Source organism: Nematostella vectensis, chromosome 14 (assembly GCF_932526225.1).
Source record: "Nematostella vectensis chromosome 14, jaNemVect1.1, whole genome shotgun sequence".
Lineage (NCBI taxonomy): Eukaryota > Metazoa > Cnidaria > Anthozoa > Actiniaria > Edwardsiidae > Nematostella > Nematostella vectensis.
Genome location: NC_064047.1, coordinates 7,295,206 through 7,318,272, shown reverse-complemented (window position 1 = coordinate 7,318,272; position 23,067 = coordinate 7,295,206). Strand labels below are relative to the sequence as shown.

The following is a 23,067-nucleotide window of genomic DNA, read 5'->3' as shown; positions in this document are numbered from 1 at the left end:
TAGCATTCTTAGCGTATATCAGTACCACGTCTCACCTTGTAGCATTCTTAGTGTATATCAGTACCACGTCTCACCTTGTAGCATTCTTAGCTTATATCAGTACCACGTCTCACCTTGTAGCATTCTTAGCGTATATGAGTACCACGTCTCACCTTGTAGCATTCTTAGTGTATATCAGTACCACGTCCCGCCTTGTAGCATTCTTAGCGTATATCAGTACCACGTCTCACCTTGCAGCATTCTTAGCGTATATCTAGTACCACGTCTCACCTTGTAGCATTCTTAGCGTATTTCAGTACCAAGTCTCACCTTGTAGCATTCTTAGCGTATATCAGTACCAAGTCTCACCTTGTAGCATTCTTAGCGTATATCAGTACGAAGTCTCACCTTGTAGCATTCTTAGCGTATATCAGTACCACGTCTCACCTTGTAGCATTCTTAGCGTATATCAGTACCACGTCTCACCTTGTAGCATTCTTAGCGTATATCAGTTCTACATTTCACCTTGTAGCATTCTTAGCGTATATCAGTACCACGTTTCACCTTGTAGCATTATTAGCGTATACAAGTACCACGTTTCACCTTGTAGCATTCTTAGCGTATACAAGTACCACATTTCACCTTGTAGCATTCATAGCGTGTATCAGTACCACGTCTCACCTTGTAGCATTCTTAGCGTATATCAGTACCACGTCTCACCTTGTAGCATTCTTAGCGTATATCAGTACCACGTCTCAACTTGTAGCATTCTTAGCGTATATCAGTACCACGTCTCACCTTGTAGCATTCTTAGCGTATATCAGTACCACGTCTCACCTTGTAGCATTCTTAGTGTATATCAGTACCACGTCTCACCTTGTAGCATCCTTAGCGTATATCAGTACCACGTCTCACCTTGTAGCATTCTTAGCGTATATCAGTTCTACGTTTCACCTTGTAGCATTCTTAGCGTATATCAGTACCACGTCTCGCCTTGTAGCATTCTTAGCGTATATCTAGTACCACGTCTCACCTTGTAGCATTCTTAGCGTATTTCAGTACCAAGTCTCACCTTGTAGCATTCTTAGCGTATATCAGTACCAAGTCTCACCTTGTAGCATTCTTAGCGTATATCAGTACGAAGTCTCACCTTGTAGCATTCTTAGCGTATATCAGTACCACGTCTCACCTTGTAGCATTCTTAGCGTATATCAGTACCACGTCTCACCTTGTAGCATTCTTAGCGTATATCAGTACCACGTCTCACCTTGTAGCATTCTTAGCGTATATCAGTACCACGTCTCACCTTGTAGCATTCTTAGCGTATATCAGTACCACGTCTCACCTTGTAGCATTCTTAGCGTATATCAGTTCTACGTCTCACCTTGTAGCATTCTTAGCGTATATCAGTACCACGTCTCACCTTGTAGAATTCTTAGCGTATACCAGTATCACGTCTCACCTTGTAGCATTCTTAGCGTATATCAGTACCACGTTTCACCTTGTAGCATTCTTAGCGTATATCAGTACCACGTTCCACTTTGTAGCATTCTTAGCGTATATCAGTACCAAGTCTCAACTTGTAGCATTCTTAGCGTATATCAGTACCACGTCTCACCTTGTAGCATTCTTAGCGTATATCAGTACCACGTCTCACCTTGTAGCATTCTTAGTGTATATCAGTACCACGTCTCACCTTGTAGCATTCTTAGCGTATATCTAGTACCACGTCTCACCTTGTAGCATTCTTAGCGTATTTCAGTACCAAGTCTCACCTTGTAGCATTCTTAGCGTATATCAGTACCAAGTCTCACCTTGTAGCATTCTTAGCGTATATCAGTACGAAGTCTCACCTTGTAGCATTCTTAGCGTATATCAGTACCACGTCTCACCTTGTAGCATTCTTAGCGTATATCAGTACCACGTCTCACCTTGTAGCATTCTTAGCGTATATCAGTTCTACGTTTCACCTTGTAGCATTCTTAGCGTATATCAGTACCACGTTTCACCTTGTAGCATTCTTAGCGTATACAAGTACCACGTTTCACCTTGTAGCATTCTTAGCGTATACAAGTACCACGTTTCACCTTGTAGCATTCATAGCGTGTATCAGTACCACGTCTCACCTTGTAGCATTCTTAGCGTATATCAGTACCACGTGTCACCTTGTAGCATTCTTAGCGTATATCAGTACCACGTCTCACCTTGTAGCATTCTTAGTGTATATCAGTACCACGTCTCACCTTGTAGCATTCTTAGCGTATATCAGTACCACGTCTCACCTTGTAGCATTCTTAGCGTATATCAGTACCAAGTCTCACCTTGTAGCATTCTTAGCGTATATCAGTACCACGTCTCACCTTGTAGCATTCTTAGCGTATATCAGTACCACGTTTTACCTTGTAGCATTCTTAGCGTATATCAGTACCAGGTCTCACCTTGTAGCATTCTTAGCGTATATCAGTATCACGTTTCACCTTGTAGCATTCTTAGCGTATATCATTACCAAGTCTCACCTTGGGAGTTAGAGGGATGGGAGGCTTGCCAGGCGTGACGAGCGTGGATGTTTTTCGTGCTGTACTCGGTCGTGATTTGACCACAGAGCTCGTCCTACCCGCGGTGGAGCGGGTTCGACTAGAAAAATAAATAAATAAATAAATAAATAAATAAATAAATAAATAAATAAATAAATAAATAAATAAATAAATAAATAAATAAATAAATAAATAAATAAATAAATAAATAAATAAATAAATAAATAAATAAATAAATAAATAAATAAATAAATAAATAAATAAATAATTTAAATAAAAAATAAATAAATAAATAAATAAATAAATAAATAAATAAATAAATAAATAAATAAATAAATAAATAAATAAATAAATAAATAAATAATGGCTTTGTTAAAGATTGGCTTTAACTTGGACGTAAGCGCAGCGCATTTTCCGATCCTCACTGGAACGCAAGAACGCAACTGCTTGATTTTCTTCCGCTTGTGTTTGACCGATTTTCACTTGTTTTGCGCTTACGCTTGCCTCCTAGTGAGTAACAGCCTTTATTGTGTTCTTACCTGCTTGTGTGGTAGCAAATAGTCACTCGCAAGTCAGTTAGCTCCCTTACACGCTCAACGTGTTAGCCACTAGGCCACGTCCGTGCTTTTATGTGATTATTTTTAAGAAATTGACTTACACAGAGCGGGAGACAGACCCAGGAGTCTCGTCATCTGTGTCCATCCTACGGCACTTGGCGGCGGACAACTGCGCTTTGATCTGAGAAGAAAGGATGGATAAGTACGGTAGAAACTCTCTATTACGAACAGCTGCGCATGGATCACTGAAAGAAGGACATGATGCGTACAGCACAACCTCGCTAACACGAACAACTTTTCTTTGATCACAGAAAGGACAAGATGAGAAAGAGAAGGACCTCACTAACACGAACAAATCCGCTTTGATCACAGAAAGAAGAACAAGATGAGAAATTGAAGGATCTCGCTAACACGAATAACTTTGCTTTGATCACAGAAAGGACAAGATGAGAAAGAGAAGGACCTCACTAACACGAACAAATCCGCTTTGATCACAGAAAGAAAAACAAGATGAGAAATTGTAGGACCTCGCTAACACGAATAACTTTGCTTTGATCACAGGAAGAAGTAGAGTAAGTAAAAGTAGAACCCCGCTAACATGAAAAAACGGGCCTTGATCACGAAAAAAAAAAAAATGAATAAAAATATGAGTACAGATAATCCTCCAAAACAAAAACAAAAAGGAAAAAGGTAAAAACAACAACATACAAACGCGGCAAAGTATCTATGGAAACTTCGCCCTGGTAAATTCGGTTTTGAAAATTGGTTTACAGTAACAAATATTCTATGCGTGACAAGAAAGTGTGACCAAATCAAAACAAAACGTAGTGTTACGCTTGAAACATCACAATATACACACCCATAATGTTGCGTGATGTACCATAGTGAGACGCGTGACACATCATTGCGTGACTCACCTCGGCAAGGGAGAGCTCGCTGCTACTTCGGCGTTTTCTTGAGCCCTTTGTGGCGGCGCGAGTTTGTCTACGTCCAATGATGGGAGTAACGTCTATCTCAATGCGATCCTAGACAAAACGATAAGAGGCGATTGGCATTAACTCTCATGCAGAGGACCGCTAACCATTAGGAAGGCTCATGTAGAAGCTTGAAGTCTGGAATCCGAAATCCGACGAATTCTAGCAGTGCTAAAGTGTTTCCGGTAGAGAGTGTTTGGTACTTTCTGTCAATGTTTTGAAATTAAATTTAACACGGAATGGGTGTGTTTATCTTAGAGGCTTCGTAAAATCGCCCGTGATAAAAATAGGAGCTTTTATCGGGATGTTTACAACCCTTGAGCATTGATGCGACGGCAGAACAATGAAATTCGAAAATGTGTGAAGATTAGTAAGAAAATTACACTTCCCGGCCTCGGTAGGATAGGGAAAATGTTTCATAGCTCGTCTAAATCCTTATTTTTGTTAATAATCTTATATTGTGAAGGCAAACTAGTTATCGCTAACATCCATTGGCAGTTTTCTCTTACTTTGCACATTTTAGCGAGTTATTAGTACGTCAGAGTTATCATTTGGTTCGAGTTATCGGCAGGTTCGAGTCAGCAGGTCCAAGTTATTGGTAATAACAGGGGCCAACTCACCTGAGTAGAGCTATCCTCGGAAGTGGTGGACTCGTCTGAAGTGCGGTTCTTGGCAGGTCTGCGCTTGGCGAGGCTTCTCATGGGCCCGGTACTTGCCGGCTCTTCAATTCCGTCAGTCTTCATCTCTCCAGTCTTCTTGAGTGGCTGAACTTTGGTCTTCACATCCAACTGAAATCCATATAGTGTTTGAATGAATTAACAGAAGCGGTACACTATGGTTGTTTTTAGAAGAAAAGTAAATCACTTTTATGTTGTCGCTTGTGTAAGCGGGTGTTAGCGTGGTAAAGCTAGCGTCACCAGATTTTTGCGATGGTGATAAGGTACTTGCATGGCGATGTGTACACGAGTATATAATTTCGTGACAAAACAATAGTGTTAAAGGCATTTGGTTGGCAAGGCATAACGCCATTATTTGTGCGACAAGTCATTTGCGTGACAAGACATTTGCATGAGAAGGTAGTTGCGTGACAGGGCTGTTCACAGACTCACCGGTAGTTTCTCAACCTGAACGACCAGCTTCTTGTCTTCGCCTGGCGACTGAGGTACAATGGAAAAAATGGAAAAATGCAAGCAGCCCAAACAATATAGAAAATGAACACAAAGGAAAAAAAATCATGCACGTCTTGGAGACAAGAAGAAGAAAGATGCACGACTGAAACCTCCACCCCTTCATTTTTAGATCATAGTTTCAAAAACTTGCTGCGGCAATTGTTTAACCATATCCCACCTTATCACCTTTACCATAACTTTAAACTCTAGCAAAGAATAGAAAAGAGACCAATACAGAGGCATTGCTCCAATTAAGGTCATTTTCAATACTCATCCAAACTACGGAAAAGGGTATATGTGCTCAAGTCAGTAACAGTTGCATGCCATGGACCAATAAAAGCTCAAGGCTACAGTCACGTGACGAGTGTGTCACCAGAAAAAAACAACAACTATCGATCCTAACCTTTTCCAAGTTCTCGTTGAGTTTGTTGATCTCGAATTCTTTCTCCTTTAACTGCTGTTTAAGCAGCCGTTTCTCCTTGGCGGCGGCCGAGTCGGAGCTCTTCTGCTAAGTCTTCATCTTGGCGATCACTCCTTCCTTCTGCTCCAGCTTTACCAAGATCTCACTTTTCTCGATCTTGTAATCTCGACTGATCTCCACCTGGGAGGAAGTCGTTGTTAGCTATAGAGGACATACCAAGGTATTCTTCATTCATTCAATCCTTGCAGATTCACTTTGATCCAAGTTCGCGAAGTTTGGTTCTCAACCTTATCTAGTAAATGTATTTTCCATCCTTACAAAAGGACACTAAAAGTTACGAAGACTGTAGGGTTTTTAAAGGAGAAGCGTCACGCCTTCTCTAGCCTTCCGAAACGTATAGCCCGGATCGATCTCTGAGAAGGGGGAAAAGTGCCGTTGATAAATTTTCAAAATTCTCTGTTTTACTGCCCATCCGAAAGCTAAATCCAAGTTTCTGTTACAAAAAATGTCTTTTTTCTTATTAGCTAGCGTTTTATTTTTAAGGATAATCGTTTTCTGATAAAAAAATAAGTGAAATCAAAATTTGGAGTGGTTTGTGAGGTTTAGCAAGCGAGTGGAGGTCCAGCGATCACTTTTGGGAGTCAAATCAGGCACGAATTTGGATCGAAGCGAGTACTCAGTATCTTTATTAGAAGGGTAATCGAATATTCAATGCTGACAAGAATAATATCATTGGTAAGACTTTTAGTGCAAGGTTTATTTATTGCATATGTTAACACAACTTAAATATATGTCATTCTCTCTGTTCGAGTATTATCTCGGCTATTTTCAAAAATAGTACACAGGCTTCCCGTCTTGCGAGTTACCGTGACGCTCCTCCTTTAAGCTAAGGTTTTTGCATTTTTTGCAACCAAAGTCACGTGCGTAGCTAGTGCAAGTTGCGTAGTACGATCTATATCAGTAGATCACATAAACATACACGTCTGTCCCCGAAGCGAAAATATTCAAAATGAATAAGAAATGTCAATAAATGCTCGCCCCTACTTGCAATAACAACGAATGAAACAGCTTTATATTCCACAAGGATTCATACCTTTGACACCTCGATTCCCGCCTCTGTCTTCCTGAGCGCATCGAGCTCCCGCTGTAGCTGGTCCTTTTCCTCGATGTAAACGGATAGCGTGCCTTCTAGTCGGCGAATCTGGCATGTGGAAACGCAACATTAGTAAGAATATCGTCATACATGGTGACTTTTAGTCAAGGGGGTTTAGGGTTATGGTTGAGGGCGTGTAACTAATATCAAAGACACGCAAAATTACCTTTGCGCGTTCAAAACCTCCTTGACAACGTATTTCCTTTCCCAGCCTTAGATACGCACCTCCGCGGAATAATAGAGATTCCTTAAAGGCCTTTAAGCCTTCCATGCCGGCTATTCTATCCAAGCCTAGGAAACTTACTTCTAGAGACGTAGTAAATGTTCTAGTCTTTTACGACGACGTATTTCCTATCCCAGTCTAGGCAACTAACCTCTAGAAACTCCGTAGAAATGCTTAACCATTTTTTGATGTCCTAGCATTGCATACTCACCTCGGCGGAGAGAGAATTTGTGGATGTGTTCTGGTCCGTAAGTGTACGCAACTCCTCTGTGAGGGACTCTATCTCCAGCTGTCGCTCGGTCAGTGCATTTTGTTGTTCCTCCATTACCTGGTCCTGGTCTTGAAGCGCGCGTTTCAGCGCATCGATTTCCTTTTCACGTTTCTCCGACGCTAGGATATTAAAGAAGGCCAATCATGCCGCCATTTTATGCTCCCGCTCAATGGCGAGCAACACAAAGCATCCATTTCCATCGGCTAATTCAAGCCATTAACCGAGATATTTTCAATCAAATATCGTCAATAACATATTAGACTTCATTCGTAGATTGTTATTTTTAAGTTTTATTGCGAATAAATCGCTGTATTTCCAATGATTAGTGGGTGATCGACATTCTTTAAGGAAAGGAAATTTTCAAGGTAGGGTGGGGGATCTCCTTAGGATTAGCGTAACACTTTGCCAACTTAGGAAACATCATTTCAGGTGAGCGATAATGGAGGTTTCCTGTAGGCTGCCGTTTTTATGAGAATGACCGCTATGTCCGAGTGTATCACCAAGGGACCTTCTATCATTCAAAAAATGGCAGAGCGGTGGGTAAAGCGTTATTCGAATCTTCATTATTATTCAGGTCTCCTCTTTTTAAAAATCTGATTTTTTTTAACCTTCCTCCTTCCGTATTAGCTTCTTCTTTCTCTATTATACTTTTAAAACTCATGCTCCCCCGATCTTTTATATATATATAAAAAAAAAACTTCAAGGCCCCTCCTTTTTTCGCCCAGTCGACGCCCCCTTTAAAAAAAACGAACGATTCCTTATACAAAAAAATATATCAAGGTCAGAAGAATGTCTTCTGTACTAAGTATGATCACCGCACGCACCTTTGACGAGCTTCTCGGCGCTCTTCGTCTTTTACTTTAGCTCTTTCTCGAGCTCAGCGATCCTAGCGCTGACTTTATTCGCGTCTCCTCCCTTCCTCTCCATCACTTCCTTCATCTTAGCGACCGTCTGCCCGAGAGTGTTCTTCTGTCTGTTGTGTTTCGCCTCTTGGTCTTTCAACTCTTTTTCAAGCTTGTCGATAGATTTTCCGCGATCCTCAATTACTGACTGTAGCTCAGTCATTGTCTCCCATACCTTATAACAGTCCAATAATGAACCCATCAATATTACATAGTACAACCGCTTTAAATGGATACCTCGTTATTGGAGACAGAGAAACCAGGCTCTAAGGACACCATGTTATTAAGGGCAGTTATCAGTTATTATCCCGTCAAAATGGCCGATACATTTTCTAAAAATATTAACATGTATAATAAGGACACGTAATTAAGGACAAGTTGTCGAGGTTTGAAAAACAAATTGTCAAAAATTTGTTCTCTGGCTAGAGAGCAACAACAGCAGCCCTTTGGCCGAAAAAAAAAACCTCGACATGGGTAAAACAGGGCTAAAGGGAAATGTTTTTCTGGCATGTGTGTGACACGAGAACAACCCAGGGAAGTGGCCTGCAAAACCAAGAGAACCTGAAAAAAACACTGGAATCCTAAATGAAAAGTCAGAAAAAAGGCAGCGATTGTCTTTTGCGACTCTTTCGGACATACAATACCTTGCCAAGCTCGTCTGACTTTTCTTGCTCAGATTTCGTTAGTTTTTCTCCTAGTTCTCTGAGTTCTGCTTCCTTCGACGCTATTTTCTCCATCAGACTTTTGATATCACCCTCTTGTTGAGCTTTACCCTGATATAAGAAGATAAATATGTGTTATTAACCGAAATAGAAAAAAAATGGGATCCACTGAGCTTTAGGGCAACGGCTATGCTTTAACATCACCGCCGTGGCTCTAGGTTTAGTATCAGTGCTGTTCGACATGACGGAAAAACCTGGAAAACGCGCAATTCCAGATAGAGAGAGAAGACACAATTTCATACAATGGCTATAGGTTCCTTGTATTACGGACTTATTTTCAAAACACAAATAACGTGAGGCCGAAGTGCACTGCCACAAAAAATATACTGTTCATACAGTTGTATTTCATTGACCGAAAAGACGACTTTCGATCTTGGTTCATGGGCCTTTAACTTTAACTTTGGATACAATAATTGCCCCTAGTAAGCTAAGCCGGCAATGGGTGGTTTGTTTCTTCAGATTTCACTGTATTATGGTGTTTTGTTGACCAAAGGCTGAACATGTTCTTTTAAATTCTAGGGAATCCCAGTCTTCAATTCCAATCCAAACTGTCACAATTCAATGCAACATACACTCGATTTCGAATGTCAAATTTACTCACTTTTCCTCCAGTTTTTTTACACGTTTTTCGAGATCATCGCTTGCACGCTTTTCCAACTGATAGTCCCGCTCGTCCTTGGTTCCTAGTTCCTGGTCTTGAATTTCCTTTCCTGATGCCAGAGCACAGAGGGTAACGCACCACAGCACAACGAGATGTGATAGGGGATGCGTCTTCATATTGATCGGCGATAACTTCGTCAGAGATTTAGACTTTGTGTCGGTAAAAGCCTTCAGAAGTTTCTGTGCTCTTCTAGTGTCTTGCTACACTGTAAAAATCAAAAGAACCATTATGGCCCTAAAAACCAAAATGGCTTTAAATCCATTTTGAGCTATGAGGTACCAAAATATTTGTGGTACTGACCTAAGAGGTGCTGAGTTCTAAAAATAGCTACGTGTGGTACTGATTTCAACTGCCGAAATGCCTTCTATTTTGGCTTTGTGAGTGCCAAAATGGGTTGACTGTACAGGACCTCAAAATTAACCAAAGTAACCAAACCAAAGTAACCAAAATAACCTCCAAGGGTTGAAGGGTTTAAGTGACTCCAAAACCCCTAATAATCTTTATTATTGGGATACCTGTGGAAGCCCAGTTATCAAATGCAACTGGCAAACAACGGGCATTATTGCGCAATAACCAGGAAGCCCATATGCCATTGTGTGTCTCTTTCTTTAGTGCACTCATTCCGGCCTTACATAGGCCTTTTTCTTACACGAAGTATCTAGCCTGCCATCCTACATCACCGAAATGCTTAGTTACCAGAATACCTGGCCGCCATATCTTGCATTTTGAGATTCCAGCTCTCAGATACATGTTATTTGTTCTGTTGAAAGCCAGATTCGCGATTTCATTACTGCATATTTTACCAGAGCCTTAATTTCTATCCAGTAATGGTGCGGAATCATTTCAGGTTGGATTTATTTCGCTGTTTTTACTCGTGTTTTACTCGTGTTTTACTCGTTATGTTTGCGAACCGAAGAGACCCGAGACACCTGATTGATAAGAATTATCTGCTAACTGCTTTAGAGACTCACTGCTTACTTCAAGACGTAATTGAACCTGCTCTAGACACTCATGAATGGACTCGAGGTATTTACCTTGATTGCTTTAATCTATTTTAAAGTGGAAGTAGTTTGAAACAATTGATGGAAATCGTCTCCTAGAAATCGCGACACTTGACCGGCTTCCCATGAAGATAAATTTTGTTTTCTTACTTTAAAATATCTTTATCTCTGTCATTGAATGTCATGATATTTTTACCATGTCGATTTACAATAAAGCATATGTGTAATTGAGACAAGTTCGAACATTTGGTCTTTCTCGATTTAACATTTTTAGGCCTTTTTTTGGAAAAAAAATATTTTTTGTTTGTTTTATTTTTAGAAAAGAATTGCTAGCTTTTTCTGTCATTCTGCCAAATCTGGATCACAATCTCCGTGATTGTGATCCAGATTTCAGCAATCAAAAGGACAATTATCCTCTAGTTTTTCTTGCTAAGCCAAGGGCCCAAACAAATTGCAGATCTCAGGCAGTGTCTAGCTCATTTGAAAACCAAACGTGAATTTCACCACAAAATTCATGTTCACACTAGCGTATATTATCGGCACAAGGCAACCGGGTTTGGTTTTGAGTTTTTCGCCACCTCCAAAAGCAAGTCACACTGAATGCTGCACTGGACCTACTGCCGTTGCAAAATAAGATATGCAGTTTTTCCCATATGGCCATGTTTTCTTGTCGCTCGTGCAACGCTTCATTATCTCATCATAGGTTTTTCACTCACCGAAAACAAAAAAACATGCAAAAAATTAACCAGAATATATATATTTCAAGAAGAACTGTAAACAAGCTCAGTTCCCTCATACAAACTCTGTAATAAACCTACACTCGCCCTGAGCCTGGGCTACCTATGAGAGCTCATAAGCTAGAATGTATAACGTTCGTTTTGATTGGTAGAAAGTTGTGATATTAGAAGAGGTCTGACAAAAAGTCGTTCTTACGCTTCGCGTACTCACGATTTAAAAAGGTTCATTGTGCTTTTCATCATTTTTCTACAGCAACAGTAAAAATGGGTGGTCATGTTTCTAATCGTAATTACAAAAAGGCCTGCGGTTTTCCTAACATAAAAGAGGCATAAAATCCTTAGTGCCATTTTGGTTTGAAAGGTTTTAGAGAATTGGGAAAGGCACCCCTTTTATTGGTTAGCTGCCTCCTTTTCGATGAGATTAAAATTTATTAAACTAGTTAACAGTGATTCCCGGATGCATCGAATAGTACAGCGCAGTTGAAAATGCTCAGTTGATAATTGTGCTATATAAATGTAACAAAATATTGTTACACAACAATTGTTGTACATGAAAACAAAAATACAGCACTCTCACCAATACCCACAAAAAGTTTTTATACTTTCCACTTTTCCTTTTCCTTCCTTTTTAGACCTTACCTTCAGAAAAAGTTTTGTCTGTGCAGATATAAATGACTCCTCGCCTTCTCTCTCAATATAACCGCAGTAAGGCTCTACAGGGATTTATATAATGCATTTCCCTTTTCTGCGAAAAATATCGGATAATTATTATTAAAAAAACAAAATAGAATCTTATCGTCTAACGACGACAAGAGCTGTAGCTATACCCAGTATGCACCAAGCGCCTTGATATTTTATATCTAAATTAGCCACAGAGATATATAAGGAGAAATAAACAAAAAAGTGGTAACAAAATAAGAATACGTTTAGCAGAAGGCGTAACGACATATTGTTTAAATAGAATCTTGGAGGGCGTAGCTAATATTTTTTGAGATTCCAATGATATATGGTACTGTATTTTTCTAGTTGAATGCCTCGGCTCTTTTGTTGTTCAAACTTGGTTTTAATTCTGTGTCAATAAATTCAGAATTTTGTTATAAGTCTACCAACATATCATGGCGATTCTTTCACAGAGGTATGAAAGGTGCAACCTGTACAGCATCATTGTTTGAGATCCCATGATACTATTTTTCTTGGTATGATAGCTAGACGCCACATATTAACTGTTACTACATGATAATTTATGGTCAATACACTGGTTTTCCGCTTGCAAATTTTAAACTCGCTGTCGATATAAGAATTGATGTGGCAGTAATTCAAAAGGGTTCGGTGCCCTTTTTTTCCAAGTAGACCCTGCGCTTAGGGTTGACTTCGATGCCTGAAGGATTGCAAGTACATTTGTGTTGTGACATGTATGATATTAACAAAGTTTTATTCTACCATAAAAACACAAGTATAACAAAAGCATATGTACTAGGAGTAACCAACGGTTATGCAGCGCGGGCTCCAAAACAGGCGTTACCGTTTGTACTCTATTAATTCACTTCTAGTTGTCGTATTTGTCATTGCTTAACTAAGTTTAAAAATTAGCTTTCATAAAATAATCAAAGCTTTGTGAGCCAACTCGTTAATGCATATGTATTTTCATAGTTATTTTCTTGTGTGCATAAAAGATACTATACAGGTTACTGAACAAAGTATCAAATATGACCACATCCATGCTGATAGTACATAAAAATGTCATTTTACTTTTTTTCTTTTCGATGTGATAACACACCAAGTATAGTATAATTAATTATCTTTATCACTAGGAGTTTCTACTATAGTATTTCGAAGAGCTCTAAGAAATATCGCACCTTTCCATTTTGTAACTCTATATATTTGTTTTTGTCATCCCCATTCTTGCCATTCCACGCCATCATATATGTTCCACATTTTCCTCCCTTCCAAATTATCTATCCACCTAACACCCCCCATCCCCCCCCCACCACCACCCACCCACCCCAGGTGCTTTGGTTCGAATACCCGCTTTCAACCGAAAACTATAGTACTTTTAGCTTTTTGTACAGGAATAGTTGTTGACAGGACCTTTCAGGTTATGACCAAAGACAAATGCGGACACGAGTAGACAGTGGACAAAAATTTGTCCTCGGCGGGCCGAAGATCAAAGGATGCGATTTCGAAACAAAAACACAACTTTGTTTATCCTTGTCAATCATTCCGTTGCGAAATGAAATATTATCACAGGCAAACTATAGAATAGTACTAGTTGCAGCTTGCTCGAAAATGGACAGCAATAGATCCCAGACATATAATAGTCAGGGACCTCAAAGCCCATAGTGTGAACCTACAGGCATTTCTCTTTTATTTTTGCCTACATAGCTACTATTACTATTTCGAGTAAGCTGATTTCGAAAAATTCATGTTGGCAACTCAATTTTTGCGTTTAGATGGTTACAACTTTTACCGTCATCTTTATATCTCAACCTGGTAGTCAAATGATTATTTAACTTCAGGAAATTAATCTGCAAAATTTAGCAGATATTTTTTTAGTTAGTCTTCGAATTGTTTTTGCATTGTGCGCGCGCGCTGCATTCGCAATCAAGAATGGCGACATTCTCACGAGCGCGCGCTGTTTTTGAAACCTACAACAAAACGATATTTTCTGTTTTCGCATACAATTCTGACTTTAAATTATTCTTCGCTTCATTTTAGGTAGGATAGCAATAGAAAACACTTCACCAATATTTTGTGGTATTGCCGTCTCTGAATTTTAGCGTAGTTAAGGAAAATACGTTGTTTCAGATTTTCCCGCCAAAACTTGGAATTATTCACTCGATTCAATCTCCTTTCGCGCGGCCAAAAAAAATTTTCAAAGATCTGTAGAAAATTCAAATTTCAATTAAATTCAATTCCCTTTTCAGAATTTGAAAGTTAGTCTATGCTTTGTTTTGGCTAGATCGATATAAGGGAAAGGTTTTAAGAACTTTAAGGAAAGAAACATACTCGAATCTGCGGCACGTTAATTGACTAGAAAAAACAGTTCTGCCTTTACCATGAATTGATGCAGCATCCGTCACCAGTTTTCTTGCAACCGCCAAAGGCTGGGCTGACAACTTTGGTCTTGGTCCTGCATTTGCTTCGCAATATTAAGCAACCAGTGCTACACTCACAGACGGCATCTCCATGCACACCTTTGGTCTAGCGACATCGAGACTGGGACAAGCTGGTCGTCTACCACAACTTTTCATCCGGTGCCTTCCGCTGAAAATAGGCTTCGCGACGTAGTTTGACTGCATTGCATGAAATCTAAAGGCATCACTGGTTGGTGGAAGTCTCTCTTGGCGACTATCCTTCACAAACAACTGGACACAAGCCTGTCTAGAGTGTTCTCCGAGGTTCCATAAACATGACAGACGAACGCTTCCCCAGAAGTGATGCTTTGCTCCTCAAGTTCTCCGTCTCCTAAAGACATCAGAAGGTCAAAATGGGGCTGAAAGGCTCCCTTGCTGTCTTCTTGAAGTGACCTGCAAAGTATAATGTGCTGTCGCATCCTGTTATAGCGCGAAAAGGCAGCAAGGCATCAACAAACCCCTTTTGCAAATGTAGCAAGACATCCTCCATGGGGATGTTTACAGGTTTCTTTGCTGTATCCGCCCAAATCCATACTTTCGACGTGATCTTTGAGCGGTGAGCTGAGAGCAGGAGCAGTACATCTGTATCTCGAGCAGACACTACAATATTGTGGACATATCCAATCGGATTGACCGCTAGCAGGATAATTCTCGTATCTGCTGCATCCTCCCTTTCACAACCACCGACAGCAACAAGTGTGATATTTGGAGGTGGGTTCGCAATCAGCTCCCCCGACAAAAATCGTGCCAAATCTGCCTTGTTGTCTCCAAGCGCTAGAAACGAATGCCGCATGAATAGCAAAGGCACTTGCACTTGAAATGATCATGTTAATGTGAATGATTTACAAAGTTTGGCGATCAGCTTAGAAACTTTGAGTAAAACAGCCTTAGTTATTCAAACCCCGTAATGCACTGTTCGGTCGCATTTCTCCTCAAAAGCTCTCTTCCACCATATCAATATTTTTGATGCGTTTCCTGAAAAAAAATGTGTAAGAATTCGGCTAGAAAAGGAGCTCACGCTAAACTTTGAAATGTTTCAAAGTTGTGCTCAAGAACAGGCTTGGGTTAATTATCAGTGAGCTAGGTAGAAAACTTGATAAGTTATCTCATCCCTGTGAAAACGATGACTTAAAATGGCGTCGCATGGAATCGAGGAAGCCGGGCAGTGGCTCATGCAAATGAGCATCTTTTCCGTAGAGTGTTAAGTGCTTCGAACTCCCGTAACATGCTGCTGGCCGTGTCGAGATTAGTCTGAGGTAATCATGTGACTATCTGGCTCTACCGTTGACTTCATCGAGCTGTGTTTCGGACAGATTGTACAGACAAAAGGAGAGCCTTTGAATTTTCTTAAGGTTGATTGAAATTGAATAAAGGAGAGCGGATATTGGATTACTTTAAAATGAGTGCGATAAAAAAAATATATAAACCCATTTAGTAGTCACATAAAAACTGCCAAAACATTAATATTTGTCCTCCCCCCCCCCCCCTCTCAAATTATATCTGTTTAATGTCATTTGATCCCATACTATTATAGACAGGCAACGTCATAATGAAAGACTCAGATACAACATTAAAATTCAAGTATGACCTTTAGGTCCTTTAGAGCTATCGGAATAGGTATGTCACGGTCTTTTTTTTTTGACATCTTGTGATGATTTTAACATCATGCTGTTTCATATCATATTCGTATTTAAAAGGGTGTAATAAAACGCTATGCTTTGCAAACGTGAGAAGCAAAAGACCCCTCCCCTACAACCAAACGTGGGGAGCAACCCTGTGGGGTACATAGAACGTCTAGCGGTCCCTATATTACTCAGATTTCTAATATCCATTTGCACATCTGCTCACCCAATAAGTCGCATTCAAAACAAGAAACACCGTCTATACCCGTCACCTTTATCTTTAATTATCCTTCAATCAGTCATACAACAGATATGCAAGAATCACTTGGTGCAGACTACGCATGTCAGCTCACGCCCATCTACATACGGGGCACACGGTAGTGACCCACACCTCCCTTCCACGGGGTACAGCAGTGCTCCGTCACGGTTAACGCTAGTGCCCGGGACATACTCGGCATCGTGATCCACGCACACGAACTGACTTGAGTGCTTGTGCTCGTACTTCTCCGTCATCAGGTAGCCGTAGTACTCGCGGGACCATCCCGCGGGACAGCGGGCGACTGCGGGTATCATGAGCTGGGTGCTGCGGGACGGGACGTAACACACGGCGCACGGGACATCGTGGTCATGTAGGGCTTTTCCACGTGTGAAGGGGCTGCGGTCATTGACTTGATACTCGGCGCCGTACATGTAGCCGCTGTACTGATGTCCCGGGGTGTAGTTTATGTACTGGGGGGTCTCGGGGAGACACACGTACTGCGCCGCACCTCCAGGGTGATAGTACAACTCCCCGCCGACACGGCCTTTAAGAAAAAAAAGCTGAGTTTACAATATATGACATGGCAGAGTGAAGACAAAATACCTCGCTTTCCCCATGCTAAATAGGCCCCTTGCAAGATGATTTTCCATTTGAATCACATTTAGTACGTTTTGAGGAGTAATACTGGCTGCATATCTCAATTTACCAATCCTTGCAAACAATCCACTTTAAGGTAATTCCCTTAAAATAGTTCTACAACCCAGAATTTTTTAAAACTTGGCATAAACAATATTGAAGTTAAGGGCTTTGAAAAAATGTAATAAAAAAATTAGAGTTGACGCGTTTTTACCGATCGCGCAAGAAAAAATCCCAACTCTTAGTTTTTAAAAAGAGTGCCTATAGTCTTTAGAAAATTAAGTTCTGTTTGTCGAGCTGCCAAAATCCGATTTCCTAAACAATAACCCGTAGTAGCTAATGTTCAAAACAAATCACATTTTAAGAGATCGCACTAAAAGACTTTTTTTCGCCACTATTCATACGTTAAAAAGCGCCACTTTGAAGTATTTTTTACGACTTTTAAGAGAAATAACAAAACTTCTACCACCCAACTTTTTTTCTTCTTTCAGCATATCATTATTCCGTATATATTTAACTATTTGAGAGAATAAAAAATGGGGGTAACCGACTTCGTTTTTCTGTCCAACTGATTTTAAGTAAAAAACGTGCGCCTTATGCTTTGTCTTCTTATACAACTGTGGTGCGCCCGCGCACTTTATACCGGAAAATTCGAACAAACAGCGCGCGCCACTATGCGCAGAAGGGGTGCGCAGTGCAATTAAAGGTAATAATTACCTTAAAGTCCATAAAACCTTTCAGAGTTGATAGACTTTGTCAATTCTTTTTATTTCCATCTTCCAAATGGTATGTGGTTCGTATGTACCCTAAACACGCGTTCGCGCGAATAACTTAAATCTGTAATATTGAGGTATTTTGGTCAACCTTCGGAAAAAAGGCCGTGAACTGAAAGGCCCGGGTCCAGTAAATTGTGAAGTAGATCGAGATGTCAACCAAATTACATGAGAAAACATATGCGCGCGCTAAACCGGTTCCCGTCTTCATGTCTTCTTAGTTATTGCTGAAGAACGTTGTGTGGTTACAACTTTTACCGTAATCTTTATATCTCAACCTGGTAGTCAAATGATTATTTAACTAAAGGAAATAAATCTGAAAAATTTAGCAGATTAGATTTGGAATTGTTTTTTTTTTGCATTGTGCGCGCGCGCTGCATTCGCAAGGATGGCGACATTCTCACGAGCGCGCGCTGTTTTTGAAACCTACAACAACATGATATTTTCTTTTTTCGCATACAATTCTCGACTTTAAATAATTCTTCGCTTCATTGTGGGTAGCATTGCAATAGAAAACAATTCGCCAATATTTTGTGGTATTGCCGTCTCAATTTTAACCAATTTAAGAAAAATACGTTGTTTCAGATTTTCCCGCCAAAACTTAATTATTATTCACTCGATTCAATCTCCTTTTGCGCGGCCAGGAAAATTATCAAAGATCTGTAGAAAATTCAAATCTCAATCAAATTCAATTCCCTTTTCAGAATTTGAAAGTGTATCTATGCTTTGTTCTGGCTAGATTGATATAAGTTAAAGGTTTTAAGAACTTTAAACGCGAACGCGCGCTATAAAAGGGATAGCTCCGCCCACTTTTTCACAAGCTCTCGCGCAGGTCGTCATCATTAACAACTAGACTTCGTTGAGTGCGGACCTCTGAAAAACTGCCAGAAGAAAACAGCAAAAAGTAAAGCCGTACGACAAACTACGACAACTGTAAAGTACAAAAAATTGTAAAAGAACTATCAGGCATTTTCTGGAAATTATTTGGAGTCAATTCTCTACAAAAACAAAAGTAAAAATTGTCATTGAGAAATTGAACAGCGCGCGTTCGTTTGGATTGAAAAATCCATTTGAAATGGCGTTATTCAGGTGCGTGCGCGAACAAACAACAAATTTTCAAAATTCATCACTTCTAAACCTATCTAATCCTCCCTTGTTTTTCGTTTTGTTATCAGAAAAGGCTAATAAATAGACTGTGTTTACTTCAATGATGTGTTTTCGACCAATCTTAAGCTCTATTATAGCTTTCTGGCCTCTCTACGGAGCTCTGCACTGAGTGAGGTCACATGACAAATGACAGCTTGCCTAAGGCAAGTCCCTTTTATAGTGCGCGTTTGTGTTTAACAGTTATGCATGACGCACCTCGACACTGACATACCTGATATCCTACACGAAAGCACATGTGGACAAAGTCACGTGATAAAACACTGAGAATGTCTAATCAAAATTCCGGCAAATTTTGTGACAGTTTTGATTTTCAATGGTTGTTTCAACAGTTTTTATTCTGCTTTGTTTTATCCAAATTCGACGCAAATATCTTATATCTAATAGGCCCTAATACGCTGAGGAAAAAGTGTGTGCCATCTTTCACTGAGAAGAGGAGAAACAAGAAGACTCAAGAACCACAGAAATGACAATCCCTAGCCAATAGGGGGTACCGGGAAAGGTTTCCACTGGGTTTCCACTTTCAAATGATCAGTCAAAGAAAAGTTGCAATTCAACGATTTTTCTTAGCGAGAGAAAGCACTCGCAAACACGCCATTTTCGAGCTCTCCACAGATACCCAATAGGTATTTCTAACTCACAGCCAAAAACACCATTGACGTCCAGATCTTCGTGGTTTTCAAACAAATCACAATAAATGTTCAGTCAAAAAAAAAAATAACGAAGAACGATGTTGACAGGATATCACTTTTTTAAGACTTTAGTTTGCGTCTTGAACGACACGACGAAAGCCATAAAGCGCACGAGGTTTTAAAACTGCCACAATAATATCGATTAAATACTTAAATATTAGATTAAACTATAGAATTAAAACTGATTCTGAACCCCTTCAACTTCCATATGTTGTTAGATTCAGTTCTGATATCCAGTCGGTCCATGTTTTCTTCGTAAATATGACAAAACAAATCTAAAGCTTAGCCGATCATAAGTAAGCTTATAAGTACATTAAGTCACAACTTTCGTATTTCACACAGTAGCGTATCTACGGGGGGGTTAGGGGGTCTAACCCCCCCCCCCCCCCACCCCCTTTGGGCTGTCTTTTTTTTATTGTTTTCATTGTATCTTTTCATTCCAAAATCGTTACGAAGGTAAAATAATGACAAAAATTGTTGAGTCAACCCCCCCCCCCCCCCCCCCCCCGTGGCAAAAAGCTAGATTCGCCCCTATCACAGATAATAGTACGGGAACTCACCACCAAAAATACCACAAAAAATCAAGATCGGGCCGATAAAGCAAGGATTCGTGCTTTTCAATGCCCATACAAACGTGCGATTTCCCGCCAACGTGCAATTTCCTGCCAAACACTATGAACACAGGGCCCCAATAAGGATAAAAGAAGGAAATAATTTTAGCGTAGTTTTTTAGCGTAGCATATAAAATTTCTGTGATCGATCAGGTTGTATGTAGACGTTCGCTGCATTTGATTTGTAATAAATATATCGGTAGCAATCCTGTTATATTGGTTTCTTTATTTCCAATCATAATGTTTTTTTTTTCCTAATTATAAACGTGAATGTTTCACGTGTACCCACTAGTAAGTTCTATTTCTTCAGCGTTCGTGCAAACCGGACCAAATCTCACCTTTGTAGACGAGCCGCGCGGAGCTTGGGCACGAAGTCTTCCCCCATCGCACGAACTGTACACCAGAGTACCCCCTGGGACCGGGGGGACCCCTCGCACCAGTCCTCCCCCGACCACCGGGCGCTCCTTTAGGGCCTCGAAGATCTTAATAAGCAATAACGCAAAAGTTCAGAGCTCGCATATGTATGTTCCGAACAAGAAACAAAAATCCCAAAGAGTCTAATTTCTAAGAGTTGTTAGCACCCACCATTTACTCCTGGTTTGCCGTCCTTTCCATCTCTCCCTGCAAATCATGGGTAATTTAAAGATGTCGAGTTTAATTAATAAAATAACAGAACTGCCTTTATTTTAGAATAGTGAAATTTCTTCATTACTCAAGTAACCCCCTAATATTGTTGGACATTTTTGAATCGGTGACCCTATGAAAATGATACCTTTCTCCTTTATACTGCCCTTTATTGCCCTTTATATTTGTCTTTAATAACCCGTCCATAATTACATCTCTTATATTTCACTTATTGTCCTACACTTTCTACACGGTCCTATGAATAATCTTCCATCTATCCCTCCCTTCCCCTTATAATACCCACTAGGCTCAACTCGTTTTGTTTTACCCACCTGGCTTTCCATCGCGTCCATCCCTGCCTGTAAGATACATTTAGAAGTTCAATGAGAAAAAAAAATCAGCCTTAATTAAATAAATAAAACAGCGAAACACAGAACAGGGAATGATCTTGCAAGAATTAACCAATTGAAAATGTAGCACAAAGTTTTAATAACTTTTTGTACGGGTTAGGATTGAATGAAAACAATAACAGAATACAGAGAATATAACATATCTTTTGACTGACACGGGCTTAACATACCTCTAAGCCAAGGTACAGTTGCCCCTCCTAAAAAAAGAGCATTCATTCTGAAAACAAAATTAAAGATAGATGAAAAAAAAATTAAGAATATACTGTGTGTGGCACAAAAGAAGAACAAATAATTTCTAAATGAAATAATAAAGTTCCAGTTATATATGAATGTGATATAGGTGACTATTTTTTAGCCTGGGGCATTCTCGGGTTGATTTCTCTGATGTTAATCTACGAACCAAGATTCTATTTTATTTTCACCCAAATAAAACTTGATCAGATGAATGACTGAGTCAAACTTGAGAAACTTTTTAATAGCATCATTTTTCTTCCTTGTAAGTATTTCAACTGATTTAGTAATATATCATTTCTCTATAGTTATCGTATGTTTATCGTATGCTTCAGGCGTGCGATCGCCTCATTAAATTACACATAAGCAATTCCATTCTACCGATAACTGAGCCAATTTTGATTTCCCATGCTTAAAACATCTATTGACCTAAATAGCATGTTTCCTGATACACGGGCTCTAGGATAATACAATTAAAAGGTCCTCAAAGCCCATGGCTAATAAAACCTACGAATCTGGTGCGTAAAATTTGTCTCTAAATGCCGTAGAATGTCAAGCCGAGACGCTCTCCCCTCTACTTTCAGTATGCAGTTTATATATATCGACAAAAAAGACGACTCGTGCGCTTGAGTCTTCAGATTGACTATTTATTGTGTTGTTAACCAAGACAGGGACATCTGGGTATTTCAGGGTATTTCAAATTGAACACTCTAATAAAGAAAATTTTGTTTTCCGCAATAAAACTATCACGACGGGATACCTTTCACTCGAGTTTCAAATTTACTTACTTTTTCTCCAGACTTTTCAGACGTTTTTCGAGCTCATCGATCAAGCCTACACGCTTTTCCACCTGATGGTCCGGCTCATCCAGTTTCCCTAGCTCCTGGTCTTGAATTTCCTTTCCAGAAGCCAGAGCACAGAAAACAACGCACCACAGCACAACGAGATGTGAAAGAAGATGCGTCTTCATATCAATCGGCGATAGAGATTTAGACTTTGTGTCGGTAAAAGCTGTCAGAGAACTCTGAGCTCTTTCCGTGCCCTTTTCGTTACTTTTATAACCAACCATGAGCTGAAAATGACCTTGAGAAACAGCGACTCAGACACAAGAATTTTCATGTTGGACGCAACAAAAGGAACTAATTTATAGTGAAATTTGTATAGTTACTGGCCATGCCTGCAGGGCAGTTTTTTTTAATTGTCAAAAAATTAGACTCTTCAGCAAGATTTTTCAAGTAATCTTGTAGTTTTCCTTCCTTAGTGATTTATTCCCCGACCTTTAGAATCCCTAGTACACGCTAGCGACATAAAGATAACCTTTATGATAGATTATGTTAGAATGAATTCGTATTTTACTAATTGTAGTAAGCAAATAGACAAAGTTAAGATATTTGCTCTAGCTAAACTGGGCTAAAGGGATTGTTCAAGGTTAAAAGCATTCTTGAGGCATTATTAGTTTTTATCGATTTAACTTGAATAGGAAGATGTTCGTTTAATTATAAGAATTAGTGAAATAATGACTTTTATCGGGTCGTACCATGTTTCGGGACTTATTTATCTTCAACTTTCCATTAAGTTGGTAAACTTGCAATCTGTTTATATAGTTT

The 23,067-nt window shown here is 39.7% G+C and overlaps 2 protein-coding genes and 1 long non-coding RNA gene across 4 annotated transcripts; all 3 read right to left on the bottom strand.

The window, feature by feature from the left end:
* Positions 1-7,319: 7,319 nt before the first annotated feature.
* On the bottom strand, positions 7,320-8,957 carry LOC125559912. The gene is made up of 3 exons (XM_048722176.1): positions 8,828-8,957; positions 8,106-8,358; positions 7,320-7,400 (listed from the first exon to the last, which is right to left on the bottom strand). Exons 1-2 carry the CDS (start codon positions 8,918-8,920, stop codon positions 8,137-8,139), a joined length of 315 nt encoding a protein of 104 aa, XP_048578133.1. The 5' UTR covers positions 8,921-8,957; the 3' UTR covers positions 7,320-7,400; positions 8,106-8,136.
* A 549-nt stretch (positions 8,958-9,506) lies between these two features.
* Positions 9,507-12,008, bottom strand: LOC125559917. 2 transcript variants are annotated; one of them, XR_007306593.1, is made up of 2 exons: positions 11,944-12,008; positions 9,507-9,771 (listed from the first exon to the last, which is right to left on the bottom strand). It is a non-coding gene; the product is annotated as an uncharacterized LOC125559917 (long non-coding RNA). The 2 variants fall into 2 exon arrangements; XR_007306592.1 differs by lacking the exon at positions 11,944-12,008 and adding an exon at positions 10,082-10,274.
* Positions 12,009-16,324: 4,316 nt separating this feature from the next.
* Positions 16,325-22,720, bottom strand: LOC116606605 (short-chain collagen C4-like). Its single transcript, XM_048722154.1, has 6 exons — positions 22,249-22,720; positions 21,400-21,446; positions 21,152-21,178; positions 20,781-20,816; positions 20,534-20,677; positions 16,325-16,863 (listed from the first exon to the last, which is right to left on the bottom strand). Exons 1-6 carry the CDS (start codon positions 22,527-22,529, stop codon positions 16,382-16,384), a joined length of 1,017 nt encoding a protein of 338 aa, XP_048578111.1. The 5' UTR covers positions 22,530-22,720; the 3' UTR covers positions 16,325-16,381.
* Positions 22,721-23,067: the final 347 nt, after the last annotated feature.